This window comes from Amia ocellicauda, chromosome 1 (genome assembly GCF_036373705.1).
Source record: "Amia ocellicauda isolate fAmiCal2 chromosome 1, fAmiCal2.hap1, whole genome shotgun sequence".
Classification (NCBI taxonomy): Eukaryota; Metazoa; Chordata; class Actinopteri; order Amiiformes; family Amiidae; genus Amia; species Amia ocellicauda.
In genome coordinates this window covers 28,447,883-28,475,373 of record NC_089850.1, presented here as the reverse complement: position 1 = coordinate 28,475,373, position 27,491 = coordinate 28,447,883, and the positions used below count along the sequence as shown (strand labels likewise).

Genomic DNA, 27,491 nt, shown 5'->3' with positions numbered 1-27,491 from the left:
GATCTGTATAGTCCTTGTGCATTTGAAATGGCAATGATCGAAATAGCAATAGCACAATGAAAAAAAAAAGTGTGTGTGTATATATATATACACACACACACACACACACACACACTTCAAATGTGTTGACCTTCCTGGTTTATATAGCTTTGTGTGAAATAGCAATAGTTTTGAGAGGGAGTACGTTTTCTTATTACCAGAATAAGATGAACACCCGTATGTGTGCATTTTATTCAGTTCATGTACAGACTCTGGGTCAGCCAGGACAGAGGTATACAACAGCATACAATTACACAAGTCATTATATAAGGATAGAAACTGGGGGATAACACTGAATTTCAGTTAAAGTGCCAAGCAATAATTGAAGGACAGAAAGAAATCACATTGGTGTGAAAGTTACATGTTTGGAAATCTGCAAGATAATGCGATAACATATCCAGACAACACTTTCTGAAAAAAAAATAGTCTTGTTTTGTTTTCCTGTTGCAAGGAATTTCAAAAGTAGAATTAGCCTAATTATATTTTGAATTGCTATGTTTTATTTAAATTGAATTTGTAATGATTGATGCCTTTATTTTTGCACTTTGTTTTGCACTTATGTTGTAAGTCGCCCCGGATAAGGGCGTCTGCCAAGAAATAAAAATAATCTAGTTTTACTTTCAGTGCATGCATAACAAACAACTGCACTGTGCCTGAATAGGGTATTGATTAATGAAAGGAGAAATCGCATGCAGTTAAAGCAGTTTCTCTTCCAAGCCAGTAGAGGGCAGATTTGCTTTTAGATTTTTTTTCCTAATGAGCCTATTGTCTTGCACAACACTCCTCAAAAGGCGTTACTTTTTCAGGTATATAGTTCAGAAATGTAGCCATGTGGGATTTATAAAGTCATACATATAAAAAGGAAGACTGAAATGTGGACAGCCGTTTTCCCCAAAGGTCCACAATAAGAAAGACTGTCCTGTCTCAGCCGCGCTACTGCGCAAGTGCAAGTGTGCTTTTGACCCCAGTATATTTTTAGACACAAGCCACTCGTCGTCACTGAACCTGAAGCTTGTTGCACATTAACCTAATGCATTACATTCGGCATGTAGCACTGGAGTATCTGTATCTGCTCATTTTCTCCAGTCTTGCGAACAGATAATGTGAATACTTACATTATTTCTCTATACGTTTTCCCACACCTGAATGGAAAATGATGCTGTTTCGGTTTGGCGTGATTCTGACTCCGGAGAGCACGGATGTCGAGGTGTTTGTGTTGGGGTCCAGGCGAGAGATGGGAGAGTGGGACCCCGACAAGGCGGTGGCCATGAAACCGACACAAGCCGCCCTGTCCCCCAGCGAGCCGAGCTTCTGGACGGCGGAGATCCCGCTGCTGGAGCCCTTCGCCCAGCCGTTCCGCTTTAAATACGCCCGGCGCCGCGGCGGACACTTCACCTGGGAAGGTACTGCGACAAGCCAAGTGTGCCCCGTTAGCGCCTCCATTGCGACACTTTCAAAGCTAGAAAAAGAGGAATAGCTTAGACCAAGTATTGTTTTGTAAGACTTTTAGCATTTCCCCCGTATCACAACAACAAGCTCTCTTGAGGTTTTGATATTAATGGTGTTAACAGAGCGCACAGCTGTAGTTACGCGGTTCTAGCACCATTTATTTTGGTCTAGGATTAGTCTGTACAATTGTGAATTCTCATAATTAGAAGTTAAGTGTTTAAGGTATTAAATGCCTGATCAGACTGACTACATTAGATTACATAAAGGGCTCTGGCAGCTACACTAAGTGTGCCCTGTGATGTTACTGTTAAGAGTTTGCGTGGGAAATAAGTCATATTACCCTAACACAATGCAATCACTAACTAATATTAAATATGGTGTTTTAACTAAGTTTTTCTTCTTCATTTGAACCTCAGAACTCCTTCAATACATACGAGTTAGAAATTAACCAATGCCTGGATATTTTGACGAAAAATAAGTTAATTGTGTACTGGTCTGTCAGAAAAGGATATGTTGTTGCTAGTTGTTGGTAAGACGTGTTTGTTGTGACAACTACAGCTGCCCATTTAGCTACAGATGTTTCCAACCAAAACTATTTGACCACTAGATGTCAGAGAATATCAACATATCTAGGCGCCTCATACTCTTTATGAGATTCTTATAAAGGCACATAAGGGCGCAGACAATATTTTTGGCTTAATATGAACATGAGTCATTGATATACTTTAATTATGCCTGTTTTCAAAATCGTTAATGAAACATGTTGTATACCTGGTAAAGGTCAGTGACACAGACTTGTAAATCCACTTCAAATGGTCGGTGAAAGATAAGACAAGTCATCTCTTTTTAAACAAGTTGTTTCCAGTTCATTGTCTGGAAAATCAATCAGTACTTGCAGAAGAAATGGGAATACATATTTATATACAGGCAGTCAAATATTTAGGGTCAGCTAAAATTCTTCCTGCAATACAACAAAGCAAGGAAGGTTCGAAATATTTGTATGAAAAATGACCACTCCAAAGAAGAGGCCAGAGATGTTTAGCAAGACGACAGGTGCACATACTCTAAGCAATCTGTCACACCTCATACAGTGTATCGTGGTGTATTTTCATCCAGTCTTCATCATCTACCAAAACGTCTGCGGGTTACACTCATTTTTTCACTCTCCTTTCAAACTCATTACATTCAATTTCAACTGGGTTAGAGTCGGGTGACTGGGGAGGGTAGCACATTGCCTGGTTTTACTCTTAGATACTATTTCTTCATGGGGATACACTTTTTATACACTATAGGTTTAGGATTTCGGAACAGTCAGTTTGCTGTGTTTGTATAGATGCCAGTCTATCATTGGGTGTATTGAGTCTTGCCCACAATAATGCAAATCAACATCTTTTCTTGGCATTTAATTTGCATTTATACCCCCTTTCTGCACTTCCTCCTAATTTCAAGTCCAGCTGTCACTTTATGAAAGATAATTCTACATATTGGTGAAAAGAGCAATGGAGAATGAAGTGTCATTTCAGAGGAAATAATGTTTTGATCTGAAATGTTATGCAAGAAGAATAACAGTCAAGGGATTGTCATAATGTTTTGTAGTGCCTAAAGAAAAACATGGTGGAGGTGATAATATGGTTTGGAGTTTGTTCTGCCAGAGCACAGACAGGACATAGTAAAAAGAAAAGGTAAACTTGGAATGATGTAATTCAGTTATTTAAAATCACACAGTAACCTTAAGGAGGATTAATTGTGGGTAAAGGGTTTGTTTTTCAATATTATTATGCTAATTTCAGAGCCTGACAAAGTTGAAAAATGCTTAGACCAGATAGTATAACAACAGGTTCGGAAACCATCTGGACAGTTATAAAGATTATGGGATGAGTGTGTCAAGGAAAGTAAAAAAAAAAAAAAAGAAATATTACTAGTGTAAAAATGTTATGGGAAACATTTTGGATTGAAGGGGGAAAATAATAAAAAAGCCAGAGGCAAATTTTTTGTGACACAATGCCTAGAGTGTGCGGAGCCTTAACTAATAAAATGGGATATAACTGGAATAGGTAAGTTTTCCAAACCATAACTGCTAAAGTATATGCACTGTCACATTATAAATGCAGTTTACAGCGATTCTTCCATGCTGAGTTGTGTTGTAATAGCATTTCTAAGTTGTCTTCTTAATTTGGGCACTAATGTATGTACATTTGAAAGGATTGGAAATTGCTATAGAAAGTATTATTGTTGAACTCCAAGAAAAGACTACTGTACTGTTTTGAGTAGAATTTACAGAGAAACGATACGAGAGGAGAAATACCACCAAGAGACCAATCACTGTACAGCTGATCTCCCCAGACTGTCATTGCATAGTCTGCATTTTGAGTTTCTGTGCAGCTTGTTGGGCAAATTACCAAAGAGAACATCTATAGCAAAAATAATAATGCTTGAGGCAAATTAATGAAGTCTTATTTTCTTTACATAAAGATATATTCCTGTTTTGCCAACTTCTATATATGCTACCCTTGTAGTTTGTAGGCTCAAAATAGTTTCCAAATTAACGTTACCTAGCTCACTTTTTAAGGTTTTTAAACTAGGGCATTGAGGTCCATCATCCAGCAGGTTTTATAGATTTTGTTAAGACTTTACCTGTGTTATACCTAAGAAAATTGATACATTGTTTTAGCTGAATGCATAATCTGTTCAATTAACTCATGAACAGCTCAGCTCATAATTTGTAAATTAAAAAAATATTTATTTGTATTTGTTTAATAGATTATAATTAATACTTAGCTACTTTTCATCCCTCGGTTTGTTTTAGTTGCTTAATTTCCCTTATTTGGTGAAGTTTGTTTAAAGAACAAAACTTAAGGTTTGTGGAGCACTTAGATTTGAATAGCATGTCATAATCAGAGGAAGGCTATAAATGAATAAAAGTAATTTGAATAATTTCACAACTTATGTAAGAATAATTGATGTGCATGCCATTGAGAAATACACAAAGCTTCTACTCGGGGGAAATGCAAGCACACAATTTTGAATGCATTTTAAATTATTATTAAGTTACAGTTTGTAAATGTCCAAATATCTCAATATATATTAGTATATCCATTTACAAAGAAACAGCCCTCTTTCATAAACCATGAGCTATGCAGAGAAAAAAAGGTCAAAATTATTAATATTTTATAGCATTTAAAGAAAAACAAGGAATATAATAAAACACCACGTTGAATGTAATACTTTTTTTAACGTACAGTGAGGGAAAAAAGTATTTGATCCCCTGCTGATTTTGTATGTTTGCCCACTGACAAAGAAATGATCAGTCTATAATTTGAATGGTAGGTGTATTTTAACAGTGAGAGACAGAATAACAACAAAAAAATCCAGAAAAACGCATTTCAAAAAAGTTATACATTGATTTGCATGTTAATGAGGGAAATAAGTATTTGATCCCCTATCAATCAGCAAGATTTCTGGCTCCCAGGTGTCTTTTATACAGGTAACAAACTGAGATTAGGAGCACTCCCTTTAAGAGAGTGCTCCTAATCTCAGCTCGTTACCTGTATAAAAGACACCTGTCCACAGAAGCAATCAATCAATCAGATTCCAAACTCTCCACCATGGCCAAGACCAAAGAGCTGTCCAAGGATGTCAGGGACAAGATTGTAGACCTACACAAGGCTGGAATGGGCTACAAGAGCATCGCCAAGCAGCTTGGTGAGAAGGTGACAACAGTTGGTGCGATTATTCGCAAATGGAAGAAACACAAAATAACTGTCAGTCTCCCTCGGTCTGGGGCTCCATGCAAGATCTCACCTCGTGGAGTTTCAATGATCATGAGAACGGTGAGGAATCAGCCCAGAACTACACGGGAGGATCTTGTTAATGATCTCAAGGCAGCTGGGACCATAGTCACCAAGAAAACAGTTGGTAACACACTACGCCGTGAAGGACTGAAATCCTGCAGCACCCGCAAGGTCCCCCTGCTCAAGAAAGCACATGTACAGGCCCGTCTGAAGTTTGCCAATGAACATCTGAATGATTCAAAGGAGAACTGGGTGAAAGTGTTGTGGTCAGATGAGACCAAAATTGAGCTCTTTGGTATCGACTCAACTCACCGTGTTTGGAGGAGGAGGAATGTCCCCAAGAACACCATCCCCACCGTCAAACATGGAGGTGGAAACATTATGCTTTGGGGGTGGACGGAACGATGGACGGGGCCATGTACCATCAAATCTTGGGTGAGAACCTCCTTCCCTCAGCCAGAGCATTGAAAATGGGTCGTGGATGGGTATTCCAGCATGACAATGACCCAAAACACACAGCCAAGGCAACAAAGGAGTGGCTCAAGAAGAAGCACATTAAGGTCCTGGAGTGGCCTAGCCAGTCTCCAGACCTTAATCCCATAGAAAATCTGTGGAGGGAGCTGAAGGTTCGAGTTGCCAAACGTCACCCTCGAAACCTTAATGACTTGGAGAGGATCTGCAAAGAGGAGTGGGACAAAATCCCTCCTGAGATGTGTGCAAACCTGGTGGCCAACTACAAGAAACGTCTGACCTCTGTGATTGCCAACAAGGGTTTTGCCACCAAGTACTAAGTCGAAGGGGATCAAATACTTATTTCCCTCATTAACATGCAAATCAATGTATAACTTTTTTGAAATGCGTTTTTCTGGATTTTGTTGTTGTTATTCTGTCTCTCACTGTTAAAATACACCTACCATTAAAATTATAGACTGATCATTTCTTTGTCAGTGGGCAAACGTACAAAATCAGCAGGGGATCAAATACTTTTTTCCCTCACTGTATATGTTGTTACAATTAATTTTGTGCATGGTAAAACAAGTTTTCACTTATTCTAAATCTGAAATGTATGCATTTATTTATTGATGTGTCTGATGCACAGGGAATCACATGCTTATTAAATAAATCTAAGGCATGCATGACAAATGCATCGGCCCCTCGGTTTTGCCAACTGCTATTAAAGAGTCTATTGCACAAAAAAACACACAGACACAGAGAGCTCACGTTCTCGGGTCCAGCGAAATGGCAAAAGAGGATGAACCTGCGCTGATGTTACCTTTTATCAAACAGGAAGTGGAAAGGGACCTGTTTGAGTGATGAGCGCAGGGGCCAGTGGCAGCTTTGATAGAGTGACGTTTCGATCGGGTTCCTACGGATGTGCGCAAAAACCCATCCCCCTGGGCACTGCTTCCGATTTGAAAGATAACTCAATGCAACAATTATTAAATTCCAGTGCAGGAACTTTAAAGCATGTTTCTGGATGCAAATTATTCACTAGGTGTCACAGAAATTCAAGGTATTTAGTTTCCAGAATTATTTATAAGTGCTAAGAAATATAACTGGCAATGCATGCTATGCTACAACTATCCAGTTGCTCCGTTTTAGCATCTAGTGTGCAGCTTTCATAACATCACCTTAATGTGAATAATGCTTGAATGGCTATGCTTGCCTGACTTATAATTATTTCCACCTTTCTTGCTCCTGTGCATTTCTCATTTATGCCAGAAAGCAAAGCCTTTTTTTATCGATGACCCTGCTGGGACTTACAAACCACCACTTCACAATGCTTGTAAGAACTTAGAAAATAAGGCAGTACTTCAATTTTGTGTTTTCAAAATATTGTAACACTTATTTACTTATATGAATTACTTCCTAGTAGGTTTTCTGTGTAATTTCCATGTTTATTATCATAAATACATAAATGCCTTTAGTGAGAAATACTTGCTATGCTTTTGTAAGCACTTGACACTACCCGCGTATTTGTGGATTATCATGTTTGGAAACTTAACCTGCGAATGAAGTAGAAGGCTATCAGTGCCAGCTGTTGAATGGATATATTTAACTCCACAGTAATCTATGACAGTGGTGGGTTTGGCTGAAATAGTCTTTGTCACTTGACAGCCTGTGAAGGAAGGAACTCACTGCAATTGAAAGTGCTGTCATGGTTGAGATCTATAATGCAGTGCAGCACAGCCAGATATGCTGTCCTTGGTACTGAACCTTACCAGTCTTGAAAAAGAAATACACACACCCAAAGACTTATGTCTGCAACCCAGAGAAAGGTCGATCCCATGGCCACATTTAGATTTAACAGCAGTGTTCTTTAAATTTAGGGAAAGGGGTGTTGGTGGTTGTTTGCCCTCTCATTACACCGTTATCGAAAGACCAAGGTCATATCATTTTTGTTCATGTGACATCTCAGGGTTACTTCACTGCGAATCAACATGGATGTGTGGTTTTGTGTGTTCGTTGTCAGCAGATCTGGCTATTGTTTAACTTGCCTTCGCCTGTGAAAAGACCTTGGGTTTTTAACATCAATCTCCATGTAGATGACATGTTTAATTTGTAATTTATGCTCCCATGTCAATACGTGGTAAATGACCTCGGCATGTAAGAAAAATCCTTGTGTTTCTCTTCTCTTTTCCTGAAATGTGGAGGGGTGGAACAATACTTGTGAGAAACAGAGACCATAACTGTAAAATCCTTGATATCTTCACATGCACTTCAAAATTTGAAGCATGTACACAAGAGTTTAGACACAGAAAGAAACACTTTTTTGTACCATTATCTAATAAGGTTCTTGAAGTAAAATTAAATCTGTTCATGATAAACTAGTTAAATAAAATGAGCAATTTTATTGGTAGTCATCATATTTTAGTTATCATAAAGAGGTTTGGATATTGTAATTTTAGTATTTGAATGTTGATTGTTTTTCTGCATATCTTCCAAATGTTGAAAAAACAAGTACTTAATGGACTCCCATAACAAAATTAATTAGCTTAATGAGTGGTGGCATGAATTTATTATCTCTAAATATTGTATTGTTATGCTCCTCTTTGAGAATTTCATTTACTTTGCCTCAGCTACTGCCTTACTATGGTTGTCTAGAGCAATGTCGTCAAGATGAAGTATGTCAAACAAGATGTGATGAAACTCCGTAAGGTTTCTAACAGGTTAATGAGATTTACCTTGGACTGTGAGTTCAATACTCATCACTGAGATATGGCGCCCAGCTCGGAGTCTCTAAGCTGGGCGAGAATTGCATTGTAACTCAGTGATTTATGGAGGTACAAAAACTAACCTTTTGTATTATTTTGTTGATAAATTTGTGGTCAGGAGGACCACGAATCCTGTCATATGAAATAGCCGTATTACATTTATCATCTGGGGAATAGGGATAATGCATGGTTGGGTATTGTTTTGATATTTGTTGATATTTTCTTGAAGTAATTCTTCCCTTAGTGTAAAATTCATTTATGAAATCGTATTGCCTTCAAAGCCTCTTCCATGGTAAACAACAGTAAAACCTTTGGGGAACAGCTATGGAGTTGTTTGGGGTCCTTTATAAGGCAATGGGAAGTTATTTTCTGTTGCAGAAAAAGACAGAATCACCTATGCAGATGTGAACTGTATGAAAGGCTGGTTATTGATTTTGCATTGCAGAGAGACAAGTGGGAGCATAAGAGCACTCCATCCAGGTCACTTGGACAGTGAAGTTTGGGGTGCTCTTTCTCTCCACTGATCAATTATAGCATTGGTCTGCAGAAAGATTTATAATGCATATCTTCACAGTGGACATCTGGCATTTGCCATTATTATATTATTATTTCTTCAGCATGATCACTGCATACTGGTATTGGGAGGGGGTCATAATGAATTATGGCATTGATCTCTGTCTTTGATAGATTCATGCTGTTCCAATCGGCAGGAAAGGCACATGTGGCCTGTACTGCAGCCCCAACTGACTGACTGGTTTTCCCAAAGGACCAGAAAGTAGTTTGCTTTTTTGTCTATAATTTGGGAAGGAAGGGAGGGTTTTTGGCTCCCTTAATATCCCCTTTTTCTTTTTACTATTTCAAATTCAGTGGTTGTACAGCTGTCTGTTGTGACACATTTACATTAGGGAATACATAAGGTTATGTATTCCAGCTGTTCACACAATCACCCGTCCAGACAATAAGAGCTGAAATGTCTCTGCCTTCACATTTACATTCTTAGTTTCCAGAATGACTCATCCTAGCAGATCTTGCATTCCAGTCTGATCGCTACAGACTGTCCACAATGTCTTCCTAGCATCTCAGTTTTACAATACGGTAGGCCGCTGTACTCAGTTCCAACTAGACTGGAATAGCTTGGATCTTAGCTTTAACCTGGTATTGTTTTTCAATATTTACATTCGTTCTACCCATTATATTTTTATATCATCATTATCTTCATCATCAGCCTATATCGATCCTCTGCTGGATGAAGGCCTCCCCAAGATGTTTCCACTTACTTTGTTCTATAGCTTATATAGTTTATTATTTCATCTTCCCTTCATTTATGTGGTTTCTTCTATGTCTTTTTTAATCTCTTGGTATCCATTTGATAGCTTCCTTTGTCCATCTTTGATATGTTCATCTTGCGATGTGTCCGGCCCATTGCCATTTTAATATTTCCACTCTTTCAGTGGTGTAAAATATTTTAATTTGTTCTCAGATCCCTTAATTTATTTTCTTATCATTTTGTTATTCCGAGCATATGTTTCCATGCCTCTTCATGTTGTCCGCAGTTTCTGTAACATTTTTGCATTTAGTGACCAGGTTTCACAGCCAAGTGAGCACTGGTAGTATGCATTAATCAAATACTTTTCTCTTCAGGCAATTGGGTATATTTGATAAATATATACACACACATATAAAATATATATTCATGATATATTCTAATGTCTTTACTTATACTTATTGAAGCTTTAAATTGTTGTATTTAACAGATTTACAGGGATGAGCCGCCATTTTTTACAACAATATATGTATAGTAACAGTATATGGGCAATACATGTTTTTAACTGAATAATCTACTCTGGATTTGTTTGTTGTGTGTTCTGTATGGAGGGACTCTAAATACAAATTAACGTAAAAGAATACATTTACATTTAATAGATTTATTGGCCTTTCCTTTGAGAAGAACAAATCGTTTAAGGTCATCATCATGCAGATAGCAGGATAGGCTACTTACACTAATTACCATTATTGTTCCCATTCAAACTCTCACTGTGATGATAAGCAATACTTAATACTGTGTCTTAGCCTAAATTCAGAAAGCATGTTTGTGTGCTTTATTTTCCTTGGGGTTTACGTGCCAACAGGGAATAATTATAAACACTGTAACAATAATAATAAGAACAAGGCTAGACTTTTAGGTTTGCTGTACAAAAGTATTTTTCTCATATCAACAAAGACCGAGGGAAATTATGAAATACACGCCGTGTTACATGTTGTATACAGGATTATTTAATGTATTACAGCTTGTTACAATTATCGTTTGGTTGCATTCTTTTTGGCAGATTTGATGTTTATTTATACTGTCTTTTAATGCTTATGGTAACAAATAAAAACCTCAAATTAAAAATAAATAAAATATTTACTTAACACTGTTGCATTTTAACATAATTGGTATTATAAAAGATCATTTTACTAACTCTAATAATGATAATATGGATAAGGGTGTCTGCCAAGAAATATTATTATTATTATTATTATTATTATTATTATTATTATTATTAATAATAATAATAATAATAATAATAATAATAATGGTGATATCATATATCAGCTATTATTAACTTACATTTATCAGTAGCCATTCTGGATGAATTCGATTACTGCCAGACCAGTCTTAAGACATTAAAACACTAATAAATATTAACACACATGTGTTTGAAAACAAATATTTAAATACAGTACTGTATTATCAAATATATACTGCAGAGGCTAAGGTGACATGAAACATTATAGTAATACATGGATATTTCACTTTTGGAGACATAAACCTTGTTAAGACCATCCTACTCACAATGCACCTTGTTGATAGAGTTGCTTAGCATTGACATGAAATATGAGGAAACTGGCAATGCCACTGTCATTGTACTGTACACATACAGTTAGGTCCCTAAATATTTGGATAGTGACACACTTGTCACCATTTTAGCTCTGGACGCAACCACAATGGATTTGAAAGGAAACAATCAAAATGTGCTTTAAGTGTAGAGTTTCATATTTAATTTGAGGGTAGTTACATCCAAACTGGGTGAATGGTGTAGGAATTACACCCATTTTTATATGTGGTCCCCCCAATTTTAGAGGCTCAAACATATTTGGACAAACTTACATAATCATTAATTAAATTGTGAGTTTCAATACTTGGTTGCAAATCCTTTGCCGTCAATGACTGCCTGAAGTCTGGAACCCATAGACATCACCAGATGCTGGGTTTCTTCCCTGGTGATGCTCTGCCAGGCCTGTACTGCAGCTGTCTTTAGTTCCTGCTTGTTCTTGGGGCGTTTTGCCTTCAGTTTTGGGTGTAATTCCTACACCGTTCACCCAGTTTGGATGTAACTACCCTCAAATTAAAGATGAAAGTCTACACTTAAAGCACCTCTTGATTGTTTCCTTTCAAGTCCATTGTGGTGGCATACAGAGCCAAAACGATGACAATTGTGTCACTGTCCAAATATGTATGAACCTAACTGTATTTACCTTATATTTAGGTAATTTTGTAATGTAATAAAATGTATTTAGATTTGGCACGGCAATACTAATTTCCTATTCATAAAATCCTTTAATGAATGAATGCCTGAAAAGGTTTAACATTGCCCTTACTACTGTCCCCAGGAAATGGTCCACATCATGATCGATGCTTTGAGTACGATGAGAGCAATGTGGTGGATGGGGTTTACTCTCACCCAGCAGGACACTGGATAGAAACTACTGGCTACACTAATGAGATGAAGCACACCACTGATTTTTACTTCAGTGTTGCTGACCATCACTCCATGCATTACTCCAGGTAAGTGTCTGAAATACCATTTTTATGTGGATCTGAAATTTCATTGGAGCCCTTGCAATGTATTTTATTGGTGACACGCACTGATCTTCACACACAACTGCACCACAGCTCCCTAACCTTCGATTCAGCCAGGAGCATTGCAAATAAAGTGCAGCCGCATCCCATGGTATTGCAATGCATTGCCAAATCAGAAAGCAAAAGAGCAATAGAAGTCATATGCTCTTATTTTCTTACATTCCTATATCCAGGATTGCATTTTTTTTAAACCATATCAATCATTGTGTAACTCTGCTGCTGAAATGAATGTATCCTAAGAGTTGTCTTTGTTAAACCCATTGTTTCAAACCCTTAAAACCAGTTCCAAATGTTCATTTTCATTTCATTATTTGTTTCTCATTAGACCACCAACCATTATGCCTTCCTTCCCCCCCAGGCCCTACACATATAATGTACCTGAAATCTGCAGGGCAGGTTTAGAAAACTCATTATGATGTGTATCCCAGCTCTGGCTGATTAAGCAGTCCCCAGGTGCAGTCATGGGACTGTGTGTTTCCCACTGCTCTTCACACGCTGTGCTCTATGTTCAGGAAGTGTTTATTTGCTACTGGGGAAAATGACTATGTAGTGCTACAGTCTGAACTTCCACCATGAAGTGCAATCTGGTTATTATGCATCGTATCCACTTTGGCAAAAGTATGACTCAGAATATAATGTTATGATTTGCTATGGAATTCTTATTTACTGAAAACTATGATGGCTTTGTGTTTATTTACCTACTTAAATGTGTAGCCTAATCTTGCGGGTTCATCTTTTTACCTTTCTCTTAGCAAAAGTAACATTTTAATATTCTGCAGACATGAGACAGCTGGCTATCAGTGAGCTATATTTCCCTTTTACAAGAGTGAGATGGAGGTTCTCTGTTCATAATAGCTTTGCATAATTATTTCTAAGCTAGCAGAGAAGGCCATTTGTATTCTTCAACAAAAGCCATTGTTTCCCTGGTGTTTATGAGGTGAGATAGAAAAGCCATGTGTTAAAAAAAAAATATTTGAATGCTTTAAAATGAATATGTTCCCCAAGGCTGACAGGTCCTTTGCAAAGTGGCATGACACTTAATAGAGCTTTTAAAACATGCATCTCTGGTAGCGTTTGATTGTAATTATGCCTTTGTGAAGAATTCTTCAAACCGCTTTTATTTATAATGTTCGTTTATAATAATGTTCCCAGTATGATCTCCTGTCTGTAATTATTTATTTTACAGACCCGAAAACAAGTAAACTAAGTGTCTCAATTTACTGTCTGTCACTTAGTAAGAAATTAACCAATACATACAAATCTTAAAAACAAAACAAAAACATTATGTGACTCCATTAACTCAGTAATAATGTCACAAGTATTTGTTAATATGTTTAACAAAAAAGGACGTAATTGAATTCTTGGGAAATAAGTATCTGGCAATCAGTTGAAAAAGCACAGTGGGGTGGCTATGTTTTTCCTGGAAGGTTAACATATTTATATGTGAATATTTAAACTAAATGCATTTGAAATGTCTTCAGGTTAAAACGTGAAAACGTCATATCTCCATTAACTTTGAGTATATTTGCCTATGTTTTTTGCAGTTTGAAATTGAGCATTGGCCTTTGGGTTATCGAAGGCTCATCTCTTAAGTAGCTCAATCCGTTAGAAGACAGGAGATTAAAACAATCTCTTAAAGGCCCTAAATTGATTTTTATAGGGGCAGACCACTGGGACTCCATGACTAATACTTTGCTCATCCTGCAGGACAGCTAGAAAGCTTAGAGATTAAGAATGGGATCTTACAATAGTCTTTGAAGGATCCCACCGTGTCCATCTCTCACACTTTATTATGCTCCTGGAGCGAGAATTTCAAGTGTCCACTTGAAGCAGCCTCATCTTTCCCTTCTTTTCATCCTACACATGTTCGGTTTTCAGTTGTGCACTTTGACCCTGTGAAATATGGGGAAAAAATGTGCACTGATTCAAGCTTAAGATGTTTTTTTTTTTTTTTTCTCATGGTCTTTTTTTCTCCAGTTGAACGTGTTTCTGGTCTTACATCAGACACTTAGGTGCAGCAGTGTATCGATCGCTATCACTCCCATGAACAATGAATGAACTGTCTCCACCCCTGATGACTGTGTGTCAGTGCCTGAGTGTCCAGCGGCATATAGTTGTATGCTTTCTATACAATAGAAATTGTCCAGTTTTAAATCCTTTATCTCACATTGTTTCACTTAATAATTCTTAAAACTCTCATCAGAAAAATTGAATGTTGTAATTACGAATCCCAACAAAAGGGAACACCTTTTTATGTATGTTATTTATTTTTTGCCATTGTGTTTATAATTTGTGTCTGCACTCTGTGTATCTCAGGAAAAAAAGGCACCTGCTGACAAATTCAGGCCAACTTCTTTTTAAAATTTTTTTTTACCTTTACAAAAGCAATCTGGAGAACGTACCCACAGCGGCACCCAAGTGTCTGATTCAAGAACGGAACTGGGTTCAATTGCTATGTGTCAGTTCAGAGAAAGACATAATAGAACATTAATCAGAACAGCTGGTCTCCTGACAGCACTAAATTATAAATGGGATGAATTTCAAATCATATTTATTTATTTATTTATTTATTTATTTATTTATTTTAATTGAACTATCCTAAAATAATAGGAAAATTGGAAATCATTTTAATGCAGTAGGCACCATGAAAGCATCCTCTTTTAACGCTATCTGACCATTGCCTTGCCTCACACTTGAGCAGTAATTCATATCACTACATTTACTACAATATACAGCTCTGAAAAAAATTGAGACCACTGCAAATTTTTCTTAAATCAGCATCTCTACATGTATGGCAGCCATTCCATTCCATTCATATTTTATTTGGAATTTGGAAGAAATCAATCAATCAATCAATCAATTTTTATTTGTATAGCGCCCTTCGCTGGGTAGCCACAGAACACTTTACAGACTGGTAAACATACAACAAATGTACAGCAAAGTAAAATACATAAATACAATAAAATAAAATATAGACCTGTAAACATTTTACATGATCTAGAATAAAGTGAGTGAACATTTAAGTAAATAAACCATTTAGGCACGGAGGAGAGAAAAACAAAAAACTCCTATGGATGGCATGTAGGAGAAAATGAATCTCTGGGGTTTCACGGCTTAGGGTCTAGGCCTAATGGTTGCCTCCCCTCCAGGCAGTATATTTATTACAGCAGCAAGGAGATCAGAAAGTTCTTTATCGGTGCTGCTGGCTGTGCTCTTCCCTCTGGAGGAGGCCTCTCGCTGGCCATCGGGGGTGGAGGGTTTGGACCATCAACAGGCTTTGGGTTGCAATGGCTCGTCAAACCTTGGGTGTGGATGCCCCGTTGACCCTCCGTGGTGAGGTGCTTCTGGGATGGGTTGTGCCTCATCAGACTTCCATGGTGCGGGACGAGGTGCCTCGTTGGACCCTCAGAGGAGGCTGTTGCTGGAAGACAAGAGGGCAGTCGTGCTCAGATACTGGTCATGCAGTGCAGGACATTTCCAAAGACAGTTGTGAAAATGTTGTCAGTAATTTATAGAATAAAACAAAAATGTTCATTTTATCCAAACACATACCTATAAATAGTAAAACCAGAGAAACTGATAATTCTGCAGTGGTCTCTTAATTTGTTACAGAGCTGTATACTCTTTCATAACATAACTTTCATAACTTATTATGCTTTATATTATATGAAATTATTAAAAAATAATTAAGTTGTCCAAAAACTACACTCTTATATAATGTTAGCTGTAGAACATCAGCATTTAGGGGTGGTTTCACAGACTCTGATTATCACGAGTCTTGGACTACCCAATGTTATTTTATGTAGGCTAGTGCTAATCAAGGTCTGTGAAACCAGCTGATACCATTTTGTATTTATCTGACACAATAAAAATAAAGAAATTATGTTTTTCTTGTATTTGGAATTAATTAAGTATTTTTTTTTGAAGCAACAGTGTATTCTTTGAGAAAGAACAGATGCATGGAATGTGAATACTCATCTGTAAAATTATATTTTGGATGCAAATCAAGTCCGATTCAGTCGTTATTACTTATAATAAGTAGATGTTGGTCTGCCATCCTCATTGCCTGCATTGTAGATACCACTTTTCCTTGTTGAATGCAAAATCAAATGATAACTGTACCTTGGGCTTTGAACAATCAGATCCAGTATTTAGACGCACTATAGTGATGTCTCCTTTGGTTAGAAATCTGCATGTTAAAAGGACTTTGTTGAAATTCAGTGTGGCGTAGTGTGCAATTTTCTGTTTTTGATTAGCTGTTTTTTTTTTTTTTTTTTTAAGTTTAATGTATGATACAATAAAGGACCTTTCTGAAGTTTTTCATCCTGGAGCATTAACTATTGAAACAGGGAAGCGACAGAGTGACAGGGAAGCTGAGAAAAAAGCATCACAGCCATATTTGTAATCCAGACTCCTTTTCTGAGAACTCTCATTGCTACTTTATAGCTGTTTTTAGCCTAGTGTACTGCAGATCTGAGACCACCTACACTTCTGAATGCCAAACAACATGTTACAAATAAAAACTCATCATAACAGCATTTATCACTGCTTGGCACTGCTATTTTTAAGGTTGGCAGTAGGAATGATTCAATCCCAAATGAGCCATCGTCCTTCTGTTACATTCTGCTTATTCCTTTGGTTTGGTGAGCTTTTTTTATTTACAATACAAATGTGTCCTATGAACATGGCAAGATTACTAAAACATACAAACATGAGTGCCCTGTTTCTTAATGTTTACAAATGTAAGCATCCTTTTTCATTCTAAGCTTGCTGGAGCAGAAAGCAATCCTCACTGTCTATCGCTGTCAGTTTCCCATTCCCTTCTCTGCGAAGGGGTGTTCTTTGGCTGATTGGTTGCTAATGACAGGACAATTACTGTAATTTCATGAACAATATATACTGGTCCATCAAATGCATTTCTATATAGAGTAACTCTGGATTAATGTATACTGGCACACTTGTTTAATTTATGCCATTTAAAGTGACAGAGATTGATTCCAGATGTCTTTAAGACAAATCTATCTCTTCTTGTGTCTTTAATGGAGGAATCACATATAGCAGTGTTAAATGGATGGCAACAGCATGCATGACAAAATAGACTACATTGCTCAAGAAACCCTCAGCACTGCTCGTCTCTGGAGAGATGACCCCCTAAACAGCAGATTTCTCATCCTTGGCGGTTGCTATGTTCCCATATCCATTTCTTCTGTAAGTGCTGTTCTAAGAAAGTGACCATATCATAAATAAAAAAGTTCTCCCTGGGGTGCTTACTAGCATAAAGAATCAGAATGAATTCAAATATAATGTTCCTGTGCAACTAATTGTGATGGACAGAGCCTGTGTTGCTTTGCAAGCAGTAACATATTGTGGTTCTCTTGGATTTGGATGTAGTGTGTCCTTAGGAATACAATTTTATATGTAAACAGTAAAGAGTCCAATGCTATGTAACAACGATGGACACCATGCATTCTACATTGCTGGGTGTTGTGTTATTAGCACATCTGCAATGTAACTTTATCAGTTATCAGAAAGTCACAGTGACAGCACTTTGCAGGCCAAAAGTCTTGTCTAATGAGCTCAGAGGAGAGGACCAGGGCATTGTACTTTGTAATAACCCAATTAAACCTTGACTACATAGTTAAGAAAATGTATGGACTAGTTTGCTTTTTTATTTATTTTTCTAAGCATAATGTGATGTTCTATGTGCAGTGACATCATACAGCATTATTAGCCAAGTTTAGTTAATTGATGATGTAGTCTAATAAACAGCTTTCTTTGTAACACCAGGCACTGCACTGGCATTATAGACTGTTTTTAAAGTATCTCTGTTCTGAAGGGACCCCTAAGCACAAATTATTTTAACCAACCCAGCATGTATGATGACACACAGTGAAACAGCTGCAGAATTTAAAAATATATTTTAGACTCCGCCCCCCCATTCTACATATTCTTTACTGAAAAAATACATTTAATTATACATAATATCATATTATATATTTGTTTTGCAAGTAAAATCTATTTTATTAGCATGTTAAGCTCCATACAAATTAACATATATATTTACAATAGGCTACTGTATTAAACCGGGCCTTCATCGTTTAAGCCTTTTTATTATTTGTGTAGTGCCACCGTGTGGCAATTATGATTTTATTGTTTTTGACCCACCTAGTCTCTTGGCACATATCCTGTTTGGTGCCAATGTAAAGCAAGCATACAAGGTATAGATAAGCATTATATACTGATCATTGCTGGACTTTGTAAGAACAAGAATTGCAATACAATACTGTTTATGAATAAAGTAAACTTTCTCTAAATCTGTTGCTCAGTTTGGAGTGGTGCACAATTAATGCTGCACCTGAATTCTAAAACATTGGAATACTCAATATTTGTAAATTGCACTCCAATTCTAGATCAGCTAATGTCTGCTCTCTCTCTAGTCTTCCACTTCTTAAAGAACAAAACCAGTTGTGGGTTCAATCCCAGGTGGGGGCACTGCTGTTGTATCCTCAAGCAAGGTACTTTACCCAGATTGCTCCATTAAATGCCCAGCTGTATAAAATGAGTGAATGTCAGAAATAATGTGATATATTGTAACAATTGTAAGTCACCCTGGATAAGGGTGTCTGCTAAGAAATCGAGTAATTTAAAAAATAAAAAATGATTTTAGTTGATTTAACTTCGGTGCAGTATATGTCAAGACCCCACACAATGCCTCTCGTTACTCGACGATGAACCACAAGTTTATACTGGGTTCACTGGTTCAAATGATCTGTGACTGCTGGGTCCAGTGACAATACCACAAAACCACACAATCATACAACCTGATGAACTGGGCATAGCGTGAATACGCACCTACATAGATTGACATATGGTTTGCATTTCCCTCTTGACTATTTGTTCTTGGTAGTGAGTCTGAACCGAACCGACACCCTGCTTAGAACCAATAGCCCAGTAAACACAATGGAAGGAAACTGTCAAAATGGGGAAATTATCACTTTTACAAACACATCCAGAATATCTGTCCATGTCTCCTCTCCCGAATCCACAGGCTCCTGTAGCGTCTTGTTCCCATGGCCACAGCGCTCTTGCCGGCAATCTCTGTTTTTCGTGTGAATGGGTCCTTGGCGGCAATTATCCGGCATTCAAAGCCATTGTGAATGGGGGGCAACAGGAAAAAAGCAGGCAAATGCATTTTGCTGGCATTTCACTGTGAATGGGGCTTATGTCTATCTATAGAGAGATTGTAATTCTCTATATGTTTTTACATGAATTACCACAATTATAAAAAAAGTCTGTATGCTACATTTACAAATTTCACAGGATTAAATTGTTTGTAAAAAAATATATAAATAAAAAGATTACTTTTAATTATAATTTTATAATTTGCATTGTAAGTTTAAAAGAAAACTTACCACATGTCTCTGGAGTTTATGGTTCCATAGCATATTATCTCATATATACTTGGGCTTCTCACACTCTATATCCTCAAGCATCTTATATCTTCATGTAATTGAACATATCCATAGCATGGTACGTACCAGACACCCACATAGTAGCTGCCTAGAGGGTTTCGTGTTACCAGAGTTATAAGAACTTGTGGGCTCTCATTATCAGTCAGGTCAGTTCCTCTCATTAGCAAAGGAGATTTAAGAATCTGGCTGTAGGTTTCGATGGAAAAAAGGAAAGAAAAAAATAATTACAGAGTGAAGAGATGATGGATGGTTACTTTGAGCTCTTGAAACTTGTTTTACTATTATTTTAATAGGAAGTAAATGTGTTCTGGTGCCAGCAAAACTTTGAAAATCACCCCTTTGGCACTCAAGCAAATAGGAACTTTTGTGAAAGAAAAAATAAACGAAGGATATATGGGTACAGTCTTCAGTGTTTTTGATCTTTCCCAGGATTCTGCCAAAGGTCTGGCTGGGGAGTTGCCCACGGCAGCTCGAACATGTGACAGTGAAGTTGAAGCATGAACTTGGGGTGACCGCTGTGATGAACTTTCAGACCGAGTGGGACGTAATCCAGAACTCCTCTGGGTGCAAACGCAAGAAAGCAGAAGTGATGAGCCCAGAGACCATGATGGAACTGTACAGAGACTACGGACTCGTGTATGTGTGGATTCCAACCCCAGACATGAGCACCGAAGGTAGGCATCGAGCTTGCACACAACACAATCATACCTAAAGAGTTTTGATTTTCTGAATGGATTCCTCTTACATTTGATAGAGTTCAAATCAAAGTGGGTGGCCTGGTGGTGCAGTGGTTAGCACAACTGCCTCTCAGGTTTGATCCCAGCCTTGGGTGTCTGCCTGTGTGGAGTTTGCCTGTGCTCCCTATATCGGAGTGGGATTTCTCTGGGAGCCTTGGTTTCCTCCCACATCCCAAAGACATGCTGCTTCGCTTGTTTGGCTCTTAATTGCCCTGTTGTCATGTGAGTGTGGTGTGTTTGATGCTCTGTGATGGACTGGTGCTGCTGGGTTAGGCTCCGGGTCACTGTGACCCAGTTCTGGATATAGCTGTTTTTAAAAATCAGTGGGTGAAGCTGGTGCAACATCAAATAATCCCTGCATTGCTTGACAGTACCCATGCTGAAGTTCCAGTCATAAGCACCATCTGTTCAATGACATTATACAGTAACAGCCATAGTTTCTGTATGTCTTTTCCATACTCTTCATCACTGAGAAACACAGTTATTATTGTGTACTCTATTATGTGTAACTTTCTACACTGTTACTGGTACAATCATCTGTATTTTACTGTGTTTAAATGCGAGAGGCCTTGTATAAATCGTCAACATAAATAAATAGATCATGTCTATTAATCATGAGATGGTGCAGCGTTTGATCCATCCACTTCATCTCCTGCTCACCTGAGATTGTCTGACTAAACAGCACATTAGATGATTAGGGACTAAAATAGCTGACTTGAAATGCCAAACAGTTGATTAGAAGTCATACTATAAGCAATACTCTCATTTTCTTAATTTACCTTGAACTTGACCGTTTCACAACAGCTGCTAAATAGCTCTAGAGAGCAAAACCTTGCTTCAGCACATATTTATTCATTTATGTATCTGTTTGCTTGTCAGGTATTAAGGGAGAGTGGACTGCCCTCTTATGACAAAAAGGTTGCAGGGATGATATCATGCTTCAAATTTTCCTTTAGAGCGGATATAGTCGGTGTTTACCAGGACGATATTAATTTGCCATACAAGCATCGCTATCGTTTGTAGCAATCACCTTGTTGAACTATACAGGTGTATCTATGAGTATTTAACCTTGCTGTCTGGTGCATGTCTATTCTGCAGGCCGGATCCGCATGCTCCCCCAGGCTGTGTTCCTCCTGCATGGGTTGCTGGAAAACGGACACACAGTCTACGTGCACTGCAACGCTGGGGTGGGCAGATCCACGGCAGCTGTGTGTGGATTCCTCATGTATGTCACAGGGTGGAGTATAAGGGAAGTGCAATACTACGTCCTAGCCAAAAGGGCGGCGGTCTACATCGATGAAGAGGCTCTTGTACGTGCGCAGGAAGACTTCTACAAGAAGTTTGGACGGCTTCGTTCCTCCGTGGGCTTAAACCTGCATGCTGAAAATTCAAATCCTGAGTTGCAGATTGATTAATTGATGTCATTTTCTTAATCATTTAATCAAATTTACATTGTACCAGGTCTTTAGCCACTGATATGAACTGGGTAAAAGAACTTTGGGGTTTCCAACTTGAATAACTTAGAAATCTGATGACCCTGTATATTTAGTACCAGTATAACTATTTTCCATCACTATCCTTCAAACAATGTTGCAGTTTTGCAAGTAAGGCTGCTAGAGTGGCATACTTCTGTATACTTAATTCAGTCTTTAATGAGAGGAATTCTGTACACTGTGCTTCATGAGGTTTGACACCAAAAATGTCTGAAGGCTTCCTTCTGAATTATGACTCAAGCTGAAACAATGAGAGCTAATCAGAGAGTTGCATATGAACTGCCTATATTGTTACCTTGCCACAGAGCAGGTATACATTTAAATACCAGTAAGTGATCAGCATTTTGTGGCTTACTTTGTCATAAGCATTTAAATATCTTAGGATTACCTAAGGCTTTGTGAAAGTGTAATGTATAACGTGTATTGCTTCTTTACTGAAGTGTTTTTATTCTTGCTGAAACAAATTAAGTTTGTGAACCTGCCATAGTCCTTTTAATTACATAAGCTTGAAAATACTTACACTTTGCTATGGTTACCGCCAAACCTCTCGACACTTTACAGTGATTTTTCTGACCTTCACCACACTTCACTAAACTTTCATAAGATTCAGATAAAATAAATACACTGTAAATTATTTTTATTTATTTATTTATTTATTTTACTCTGGGATCATCCAGGATTGCATGTATCTGGAGTATTAGCAAGAAAAGCACAAACTGATCATTTTTAAAATAGACGAAAATTAGTTTGTTTGGACTGTGACTTGAATTTATATTGAAAAGAATCAATAATGAAAATGATACATGAATGTAATGTATGTGCATTAATGGCACATCCGCTGTTGCATAATACATTACCTTTTAGTAACTGAGAATAGAATAAACTAGTTAATATGGTAAACATTAACTTCAATTAATGTTTTATCCCTGACATCCACTGTAGAACAGCAGTTCAGAGATTTCAGGGAGACAGATGTTACAGCGACATTGTCCCTTACCATTCCTCTCATGTAGCACCACAGCTGGATGCATTGACACATGCTTTTTGGTGCCCAGGTGTGCTGCTGATCTGGTATTGTGAAGGAAACTTAGAACCTTAATTTTGAGAATGAATGGAATTAACAATCTAACTGTATTTCTCTGAATTTGAACTGCCAGCATCTTCAAATTAATCTGAAATTAAATCAAGCATTGTGTAATGAAAGCTGCAGTTGTAAGCTCTCATTTATCAAAGCCATGCATATATTGAATTGTGGTGTCCTGGGGTCCAATTGAGGAGGACACAATGGCTTCATGCTCTGAGCTGACATCCATGGCACCAAGCAGATCAATTGCCATCAGATCAAGAGTCCAAAGATATCTTGCATAAATAATTAAAAATAATCACAGTGCATAAAGACAAAACAAACAAAATACAAGTTAAATGTTAATATTTATGCGGTTTCTATGATTGACGATTTCCTCAGTTGTTCTGTGACATACATATTGGAACAGTAGGATTCAGGTCTACGTTTTTAGCGTCATCAGCAATAGTTTAAGTTCTAGAAATATCCTGTTATTTTCAATGTATTGTATTGTATTTATAAGAGTTGTATGGTACTGTATTGTATTTGCATTATGGAAAGTTAATTTTGAGGTTCTTGGAAGCATTAAATGACATGGAATAGATCTTATTTTTGTAAATACACAAAATAATTTTTAAAATAGCCCAGCAATGCTTTTAGTAAAAGCTCCTTTTTATTGATCCAAATACATTTTCAGCAAAGCTAAATGGATGGACTAGTAAGAGATCATATATTCTGGGAATGAACAATTCACACAGGGATTTTTTGGGGATCAATTCAGGTATCTGAGTGCTTGGTGATGTAAATGCTAAACAGACTATTTTTAGCTTCCCTCTGTGTTTTTTATTATTATTTGCTTCACAACCAGGAGACAAACATCAGAAAATATGATGCATATACAGGATAATATGCTTTCAGCAAACCAGTCAAAACTAAAACCAGTTTAAACAAGGACACTTCTAGAATAATCTTCACACGTTTTTCGATCAAGACAGAAGAAGCATGGATGGAGTAACATTTGCTCTTATTTGTAATGTAGTGCATTTCCTATTTCCTGATATAAAAAATAATATGTAAGAACAGGGTGCTATTGTCAGTACATTTTGAGAAGCCATTATCAGGCTTTCATATGAAGTTGTGAATCTTATTGAAACTGACACCATAATTTGACAAATCCATTTGGCAACTGAATCAGTATTTTGATGTCCTATTGAAAACATACCTGTAAAATGCTAGTGGGTTTTAACAGAAACAAAATATCCTACTTTGCACATTAATTCCAAAATAGCTCTATACTTTCTAAGATGGGTTTTTGACCTTATAAGATAAACACTTAACTTTTTAGATAAGTTTAGTTAATTTAAGTTTTATTAAATGTTAGATTGTATGCATATTCAATTGTTTATATATAAACTGAACATTTCAGATTCATTCAATTATATTTACAACTGAAAAAAATATATTAATAACCTTCACGTAAAACATGTTTAGCTGTTTTGTTACCATGGTTTTGTTTTTGGCTGTCTAAAATAACTTCTTTGCCATCTGTTTAAAATCTCAGCCGAATTACAGAAAACTGCATAACTCTAAAGACTTAACCGAGTTACTTTTTGTGGCATCATGAGGCTTTTAAACATGCCGATAAACAACCCCAAAACAAGGAGAAATTAAGAGATAGCAAGGGATCTTATTTGTCTGTGCTGTGATGCAGATTAGAGACCCTTGGAGAAATTCATATTCATTTTCCCAAATAAGTTTTGAAAACAGGCTAATGAAGCCAAGGGCAGAAGAAAACTAATCTGCTTCAAAGGAGGGCGAGCAGTTTAAAAAAAAAAAAAAGTGTGTGGAAATTAATTACTGTTTCATTCAAATAAACAAGATAAACAAGAACAGTTAATTCAAAATGCAGGACAGTGGAGAATCAAAGACTTAGGATTTTCTTTTCAAGAAAATGGGATAAGCATGCACATCTACTGCTTATTTCCAGAAAATGTTTTTCAAGGAGCTGTCAGAATTATTTTTCTAGGTAAGCGTTTGAGTGTCTGAACATGAGATTCATTGATTTGCAAGGTTCTGGCACTTTCTGGCACGTTAACATCAATCCTGAACAGATTCCTGTATTCAGCAACAGAAACAAACGTGCAGCCATGCCTACCATATGAAATGTGCAATCATTTATCATGATAAATATACACTGTTGAACCGACACCTAACGGTAGAATAATCTGGAAAAAGAAGCACTGACGGGTCTTCCTGTGTTTTGCTGGTGTTACATGTTATAAAAGTTTTGTATTGAAAATAATAACCAAAGTTCAGCAAAGGTGAATATGGATTTTTATAGTTTATGTGAGAAGACTGCAAATTTGATATTGCTTTTGAAACCTAAAGCACACTTTTATAGGGTGAAACAATGTTTCGAAATGCAATATAACATGAATGGCATTACTAAGAACAGTGCATATTTAGATTCTGATTTTAATATACAGTATGATGTTGAAGGTTTTTTGGCATCATTGTAGTAAAACACAAAACCACAGGGTTGTTTCTTGTGTATCCCTGTAGAATAAAATAGTGTATTCAATTTAAAATGTGATATTTTGCTGAAAGGAGCAGGTAAACGATTTTTTGTTATAGCCTTTAGTTCAGCTCCCAACTGTATCATTTGTGTTTTCTGTTCTGTATTAAGTCTATAGATATTAAGTGAGTAGTATTTCAGGTTTTTGTGGAAATAGTTTGTTCTCATTCTGCAATCTCCTCTTTGGTCATGCACTTGTATTTGTATTTGTGAAAACTGGATATAAATTACACCTATCTCTTAACCCTGTATTTTTTTGTTTAACTATCAAGGATCTCGTACGTGCAATAAATAATTAATCAATTTCTTAATCTTATTTAACATTTTCACCAAGAGGAATCACATTGTTGGATAAATTCTCATATGAACAACCCCCCCATGAGACATCATGTAAAGTTTCTCTGTCTGACAGAAAGACATGGAAGGGTCCTCTGTCTGAAGAGATTAAGGGGGCAAGATTGGTCCCTGTGTGTGATTTAATCTGTCAGTAAGAGAAGCCAAGTGTCCAGCAGTACTTCAGCGAAGTGGAGACAGTGAGGATTTATTTAATTATCATTAAAATTAGATCTTCAGAGTGCAATTTAACGGACAAACACTACATATATATAAATATGAACCATATTGCCATGAACAGTAGAGAATAATTTAAGTCAATAATTTCAGAAGCAAAATATGTTCAAATAGGGCACGTAAGATGATTTATGATTTTGAAAATGAAGAAGAAAGTGAATTAACATTGCTGTTTGAAGACTCCTATCCACTCAATATTAGTCTAATTTTAAAAACCCGACAGATGATATTCTACAGACATGTTTTCGCATCTGCATGGTAAGGATAAAATGTTTCATGTGCAAAGTGTATTTTCTACCCTGTCCACATCTTTTCTAGTTTGAAACAGGTGACAACGAGTCATCGGATCCCATCATGGAGCATGATGTGCACCATTCAGATGGTTTGATCATATATTATAAATCATATGCAATTACAAAGCAGCATTTCCAAAAACTCCTTTATTATTATTATTATTATTATTATTATTATTATTATTATTATTATTATTATTATTTCTTGGCAGACGACCTTATCCTTTACCTCTTATCTTGTGTATGAACGTCATCCTGTTCATATAATTATCAGTATTTAAAAAATCTTTACCTACCAGAAATGTTTCAGGTCACTTAGTGGTGCAGGTTTCAAATGAAGTACTGGTTTTTAATAGTTTCGGAACATTTAACCAGCATGAAAACACAACATAGATCGGCTACTGTAGGTCAGTTACAGTGGACCCTGCACCACCACATTTTTAGATGGAGAGAAAGGGGTTGATTGTGACATGTAATGAAAATAAATGGGGTTTTTTTTCCACTGTGTAAAGATTTTTGTGTCTCTAATCCTGTCATATGTGATTGATATAAAGTTCATATGTCATGTGAAAGGTAGTGTCTCTTATTGTATGAAACTCTTTGAGCTTCACTGTCTTCTCGCCCAAATTTCACTAGATAACATCTCTAGTTATACAATAAGAGACGCATCACACAACCTATATATTTATAGATTAAATCAATTAATTGTGCTGATTTTTGTTTTATTTGTTCTGGTTGAAATTCCCTAACACGCTGTGGAATCAGGGAGAAGAAGTGAAGATAATGTTTCTTCTTTAAAGTAATTAACATCAATCTGAAATGCAAAAACTCAATTTCCTTTGAAAATATAAAAAATCTATTGTATTAGTTTGAGGCAATGGTTCAAATGG

At 36.8% G+C, this 27,491-nt stretch overlaps 1 protein-coding gene across 1 annotated transcript; it reads left to right on the top strand.

The window, feature by feature from the left end:
* The first annotated feature begins 936 nt into the window (after positions 1–936).
* Positions 937–27,101, top strand: epm2a (EPM2A glucan phosphatase, laforin). The gene is made up of 4 exons (XM_066700799.1): positions 937–1,442; positions 12,149–12,323; positions 20,300–20,544; positions 21,706–27,101. The coding sequence occupies exons 1-4, from the start codon at positions 1,193–1,195 to the stop codon at positions 22,020–22,022; spliced, it is 987 nt and encodes a 328-aa protein (XP_066556896.1). The 5' UTR covers positions 937–1,192; the 3' UTR covers positions 22,023–27,101.
* Positions 27,102–27,491: the final 390 nt, after the last annotated feature.